Raw genomic sequence first — 6,855 nt, 5'->3', positions numbered from 1 at the left:
CCACCCCCGGCCCGCCGACTGCATGTTGTACCCTTCAGCAGTTTTGCGGTCCCGACGAGCGTGGGCGTGTGGGCGAGCAGACGGCGGGCGCGCTGCGCGGGCGGGGAAAACCCGCAACGCCCGAGTCCGACGGTGTGTTTCGTGTGCTTACGAATCCACCTGACCTAAGCCCCACCCCGTGACTAACCACCGGAGCGGCTGCTGGCAGTGACGCGTGACCTGGCACGGTGGCGTAGGGTAGGGTAGCGTGGGTTTAATGGTACCGGAAATGCCTTTACACCATTCACCCCCCCCCCTCCCCCACACACACATCGCGACCGTACTCCCCATCAATGTTTGATGATCAAACTCGCTAATTAATCGCCGTCCAGACAAATTCTTTTTTCATGACGCCGTGTGTTTCGTGCGCGGCTATTTCGTTAAAAATGCATCCGGTCGGTTTGCGATGGTTGCGCCCACGACAGGATGAGGGAGGGGTCTCCAGCCAGCAGCCCACGCGAAGTTCCAATGGCGCCCGGCCCCAGCTGTTTTGCTGGAAGACGTAGGAGTCGTAGTTCCGCGTAGTTCATTAACAGCGCGGCCGGGCCTGCGGGGTCTTCGCGTCACGGAGGTCCTCTCTCCCCTTCGCCCCCCTCTTCTCCCCCCGCGCCCTTCCCGCGCGCCCGTTTAAAGGCGTTAAAGTGGGCGTGTTTCCCTGTGAAAAAGGAGGAAATTGGAAGCCCCGCGCGCGCCGCTCCAGGCCCGCCCCCTCCTCGAAGTGGTGGCGCACCAGCGTCCTCCTTAAAGTGCGTGCGGAAACGGAGGGGGGGGGAGGGGGCGGTGGAATGAGTTACGGGCCTCCGGGTGAGAAATGTTGTTATTATCGCCCGGCCCCAGCGTCCACCGCCCCGCCGCGCAGCGCCGCCCGCACCACCAGCGGGGTGGTGGTGGCGTGTCTCTGAAGACGCCCTTGAACTCGACCTCATCCCCCGCTCCTGCTGCTGCGTCTTGCTGCATGCTGCGTCCTCATCTCCGCCAATGCAGTGCCTCGGGTGGATCCTCTGGTTTTTGTCGCCGACGCCGACACGCCGTCGACGACGCCACCGCGAGCGTCCCCCCTAGGAGGGGGGTCGGGTGTGGCGGGCAAGAAAACCTCCGCGTGACAAAGTGCCGGCGGTCGCTCATTTGACGCGAGACAGATGCGCTCCGCGACAGCAGCAGCAGGACCTACGCGTCTCCGTTGCGACCGACCGTGCTCCAGCCCCGCAGCCCCGCCACCAGGCCCCGTAGCCCCGAGGGGGGTTCCCGGTCATTTTTCCCATGAGGGGTAACGCTCTATCAAGCGCTCACTGATTTGTCTGTTTTTCATGATTTCTTCATATTTTTCCGATTTTTAGTATCGATTTTCCCTTGGTTTCCCTAATCTTTCTTTCTTTTTTTGACGCCCCTCTAACCACATCTTTTCTTGTCTCTGGTGCGCAGTGATACCCCGACACCTGTACATCGCCAACCTGGCGGCGGCCGACGTCCTCATCTGCGTGCTGGCGCTGCCGGGGACGCTGTGGTGGCTGGCGCACGACTGGTCCGGCCTCGGCGGGGGCCCTGGTGGCGGTGGGGCGGCGACGACGGCGGCGAGCGTGGCGCTGTGCCGCGGGCTGCCGGCGCTGCAGTGCGCGTGCGCTGGCGCGGCCGCCGGCACCGTGGCCGCCATCGCCCTGGACCGCTACCGCGCCATCGTGACCCGCGCCCACGACGCCAGCAGCTCGCGCCGCGCCGTGCCCCGGGTCATCGCCACCATCTGGGCCGCGGCCTGCGCGCTCGCCGCGCCCCTCGTCGCCTTCCACGTAAGTCTGCAGGGAACACATTACTTGAGACGAGTCCTGGCATCGCTTACCGTGTCAGCGCCGTCGGCTTTCTTAACGTTCTCCGCCTGCTCACGCCTTTCTCCCTGTGTGTCTCCAGGACGTGACCGACGTGGACGGCGTGCCGCGGTGCGTGGCGCAGTGGCCCGCGCCCGCGCCCGCCTGGCGCCTCTCGTACGCGTGCGTGCGCGCCGTGCTGCACTTCCTGCTGCCCGCGCTCTCGCTGTGCGTCGTGCACACCCGCATCTCGGCCTACCTGCACTCGCGGCCCATGCAGTGGCGCCGGCGCCGCAGCCGCCGCACCGCGCTCGTCCTCGGCACCGTGGCGGCCGTCTTCACCTTCAGGTGAGGGCAAGCAAAGGGGGCTGACGCAGATGGTGTGACCATCGCCCTTTCAATAGTTGCGAGAGAAGATGGGAAAAAAGTCGGAGGGGGGGGGTAGAAATGTCCTCTCAGAAATTCTAGACGTGTGAGGCTGCGCGCCGGCTGCGCCTGCTCGGCGGCGCGGGTGGCGGGTCGCCAGAGTTCACATGTTAAACAGCACCCCGGCGGCCCCCATTCCGCCCGGCGGCCCCCGACTGACTCGACTCGATTTCCTCCTTTTGTCTGTGTTTGGCCTGGCGCCCCGGGTCGGGGGCGGCGCGGCGCAGCCAGACTTTCACTTGCACCCTCGCCCACCTCCCCTCGCCGGGCCATGACTTTCGCTCTTCACTAGAATACCCTTCTGTGGCTGCCTCGGGTCGATCGTTGAGGTAGCGCGGCGGCGGGGCGTGGGCGGGGGCGGCCGACTGCAGGGCCTGTCTGTACCCGCCCCTGCGAGACAGCCGCACTCACACCAACACACACACACACCACCACACTCACACATGCGCGCTCACGCTCGACTCCCACATACAGGACTACGAGATTGCCACAGGCGGGTCCAAACGCGGATGGATTTGCCAGTCGGGGACTTTATTCCCCCGGCTCTATACACTGCCGAGCGGGCCCGGGGGGAAAGGGAAGAGGGGGGATGATATATCGCACAGCACAGCCGACTACGTCTAGACAACATCCATTGGCTGAAACCAAAACGACTGGAGTTTTGTCGGACAGGGGGTGGTGAGGGGGAGGGAATAGTAGTTGTTGAATGTGTTCGGCTCTAGGCGGTTTAACGGATGGCGCTTGTGGAACTGACAAGCCTGTCTGAGACCCCCTCGTGCCTCCCCCTAATATGGATCATTCAGAAAGTACGTCCGTCACTCGTCGTTGCGAACCTGCGAAATTCAGTTCATGCAAGCTCGCATGGCGCCTGATGGGTAGGCAACACCTTGCGTGTAGTGCATGCGTGTACCGCGGGGTGGCCTACCCTAAGCCTCGCAGGCGCCGAGCTCCCTTAATCTCTGAAAAGCGGGCGTCATTTCTGGATGATCCCCAAACCGAACACCCATCGGTCGGTCGTGTCTGAAGCTAACCCTTTGTCGTCCGATGTCACAGTTGGCTGCCGCTTACGGCCTTCCAGCTGCTCGTCAACAACCCCGGCCAGCACCGCGTCATGTTCGCCTGCTGCCATCTGCTTGCCATGAGCTCCACGCTTTCCAACCCGCTGCTGTACGGCTGGCTCAACTCGCACTTCAGGAGGGAGATCCGCGCCATGCTGCCGTGCTGCTGCGCGCCGGGCAAGGACCGGCACCACCGCACCGTCTGCAAGGGTGAGTAGGGGGCAGTGACGTGACGGGACGTGTCGTGTCACGTCGACGACGATGACGATTCGACGACGTGACTAAGTGGTGACGATGTGACGAAGTTATGACATGTGAGGAAGTAATGACGACGTGATGAAGGATGAAGTAAGGGGTCTTCCCCATACCACGTGAATTTTACGGGGGTACAAATATTATGGGGTCGTTCCTGATCTTTTTGGGACCCCAATATTTGTACTCCCCTTAAAGTCATGTGGTATGTGTACCCAAATGTACCCCAAATGAAATGACGACGAGTCAACGATGTGACGAAGTGACGACGACATGACGACAACAGAGATGGTGTTGAATTTGATCGTGACATGACGATAATGACGACCTCCTGTTGCAGCTTGTCGCGCGAGGCAGGAGCGGGCGCTGGCCAAGGAGCTGGAGGGCCGCACGGAGCCCCTGCTGGTGGCGGCGGCGGTCGCGGGCGCCGGGGGCGGCGCGGCCAGCGTCGGGCTGCGGCCGCTAGGAGGCGGCGGCGCCGGCGTGCAGGGCCTGCTGGGCCAGCGGCAGGCGTTCTGTCGGTCGTGCTGGCGGTGCGCGGGCGCCGGGGGACGCGGCGGCGGCGGCGGTGGCGGCCAGCTGCGCGGCACGCGCGGCGCGCGCCACCTGTTCCAGCTGCAGCTGCCCGACCAGCCCGACCGGCGCGGCTCGCTCACGTTCCTCACCTCGCTGACGGCGCGCCACTCCATCACGCTTCTGACGCACCTGTCGGGGGGCACGACGGGCACCACCACCACCAGCTCCAGGCTGGACATACTCTGAGCGACGCGACTCGACGCGTGAGATCACTGGTGAAAAGTAAAAAGGGCGTAAGTTCAATGCAAAGTCCGTGGACTTACGCCCTTTTCACTTTCTATTACCAGTGAGATAGGCGGTCGTCGGTCCGCACCCGGTGCGGGCGGCGATGTGTGATGATTGTGATGTCAACTGTGAAGGAAAAAATCTGTGATGGTATCTTAAGCGTAGTGACGTTTCGTTCAATGAGGTTTATCTTGTAAACGGTTAAGGTTTTGACCATCAAATGGCCCAAATGTTCCTTAAGCAGTAACTTTATTCGGTTTAGTATAAATCTGTCGTGTGTTGGGATCGACTGTCGCGAGAGGTAAAGGGAGTTCCCATCGATAAAGTGCCATATTTGCACGAACGTGAAGGAGTTACTGATTGCTTCATTTCCCTAGTAGAAAAATAAGTCTATAAAGCAAAATAATTGTGTATTGCAGCAACGCTAAGATCGTTAATGTGTTGTCTGCTGTACAGTACAATTGTGATAAATTATACTTGTAAGTTAGATAAGTCCATGCTCTTTTTTCTGTTGGCCCGTCGCATTCTTCAACGAGCCAGTGTTAAATATATTCTATGTGATTGTTCTGAATGGAAAAGATTATTACTTAATGTTAATTGTTAAATTTGGAATTCTTCGGACAGGAGTTTTAAAATCGGAACACCAAATAGGGACCAAAACGAGCATTTAGAATCCTTCGCACCTCAAAATTACCTATCTTTAAACAAACTTCAGGCGTTGATGAATATGACGGGCGTCATAGCATACAAGACTATGTAGGTATTTATTCGTGCCTAAACGAACCTTCTATATGTTTCAGTTAAATATGTTTGAAACAGTTAATTTCACTTAATATTCTGACCTTGTTGTTAGAAGACCATATAAATTAAATTACTTGACTGGATAATACCGATGGAACAAATAATTCTGGGACTTTATCTCATCTCTACTGAAGAAATTAAGCCAACGACACACTGCCAAAATAATATTATCAAATGATATACCAGACTACTCCCTACTCGATTTAAATAAAAGCAGTCAATCCTAACACATCTTCATAGAATCAACTGACTTCTGTAAACATGTATAAATGGTATAAACTAGTGCAACGTGCAGGTTGGTAAAGAGAAACTATCATTGAAAGTCTGATGTGAAGTCATAAAAAGACAATGTGATGTGATTAAGATAAGAGGGCGAAACAAAGCCCTGGCGCCCTGTACTACTTTGTATAAATACTTCCTGCTTTTATAGATTTTATACAGAGATACTTTTTTACATATATTTAGCTAAATATCTGATTGAGCATATTCAGGAGGAGTTAAGAACTCCCCCTGCATCTTTTAGTACATCTTCGACAGTGTAGGCCATCGTATCGTATTTGAATGTCATGATAACCCATAAATATTTATTGCATGTAGAATCTTCACGAGACAAGTAGCATACAGCGCATTTCTCCACTCTCACTTTGGAACTGCACTCGGGTCGACCGTAATGTAAGACGGATAAGATGGAAATGAAGTACGTTGGTGAGCAGGGCAGGGATCGATCGATCACATACTGTAAATACATTCTTACTCTGCGGGCATTTCTTGTTGTAAACCCCAAGCGCCTTCGGGCGACGACGAGTCGACGCCTCCTTAGGAGGCGCAACCGAACGCGGAGGGCGCTGCTATACGCCTGCGCTGTAAAAAAGAACATACTAATTATGATTCAAACCTTATCGCAATGTGTCAAACCTGTATTAATGACGAAATAAAAGACTGTCTCCGGACAGCAACGCCAGATAATATGCTTCGTAATTATTCTCCGACTCATTCCTCGCCACACGACGTCGTCGCGCGGCTGACAGAGGCACGGCCGCCATCCTGAAGGGTAGGCAGCACATCCGACGCGGGACTCGTGCGGGTGGCCTACGCCGCGCAGCCCAGGAGACTCGCGCGAGCCGCTTCGCCTGTACTACAGGAGGCACGAAGAGGTTCAGACGGTGACGACCCGGCGGGCCGTCGAAGTGTTGTTTAAGTGAGCAGCGCAGACGCAGACAGCGTGTGACCCGAGGGTCCACCGCATTCTTCGAAAAACCGCGCACAGGGATTATAATCAGTCCATGACTATCGTGATTTATCACTGATTGTTCAAGATCATCTCGGGCCTTTTCGGTGATTATTGGCTAATTATCGCACGACTATGGATAATTAACCGTCAGTCCATTTAATTAATTTCAAAAGTAAATTTTGCTGCCTATTCTCAAAATTTACTGAATTATTGAAACTTTTTTTTATTGAACCTTTTAGGTGATTATCTAGGGGAGTGTACGCGGATTGTGTAGACCCTTATTCACTTGAACGCAAATGACTGAACACATATTCGGTCGCACTGGCGTTACTTGGAACGGGTCGCGCCGGCTGTCGGGTGGTGGGGCCTAGAGTAACGCGCACTCGTCCAGTGTCACGTTGGTCACGTCTCGAGCTGCGCGTGGTGGTGGGGTCTTGGAGGGGGGAGG

General features: G+C 56.3%; 1 protein-coding gene across 2 annotated transcripts in view; it reads left to right on the top strand.

The window, feature by feature from the left end:
• Window positions 1-6,142, top strand: part of LOC113210769 (neuropeptide Y receptor type 2-like) — an 85,037-nt gene extending 78,895 nt beyond the window's left edge. For both annotated transcript variants that reach the window (XM_052266250.1, XM_052266249.1), the window contains exons 4-7: window positions 1,462-1,823; window positions 1,942-2,186; window positions 3,318-3,532; window positions 3,915-6,142. In XM_052266250.1, the coding sequence (XP_052122210.1) occupies window positions 1,462-1,823; window positions 1,942-2,186; window positions 3,318-3,532; window positions 3,915-4,336 (1,244 nt within the window). In that variant the 3' untranslated portion in view covers window positions 4,337-6,142. The remainder of the gene's footprint in view (window positions 1-1,461; window positions 1,824-1,941; window positions 2,187-3,317; window positions 3,533-3,914) is intronic.
• Window positions 6,143-6,855: the final 713 nt, after the last annotated feature.

Source organism: Frankliniella occidentalis, unplaced genomic scaffold (assembly GCF_000697945.3).
Source record: "Frankliniella occidentalis isolate FOCC.00 unplaced genomic scaffold, Focc_3.1 Scaffold36, whole genome shotgun sequence".
Taxonomy (NCBI): Eukaryota; Metazoa; Arthropoda; class Insecta; order Thysanoptera; family Thripidae; genus Frankliniella; species Frankliniella occidentalis.
The sequence above is the reverse complement of the archived record's forward strand: the minus strand, read 5'-3'. Positions and strand labels throughout refer to the sequence as shown.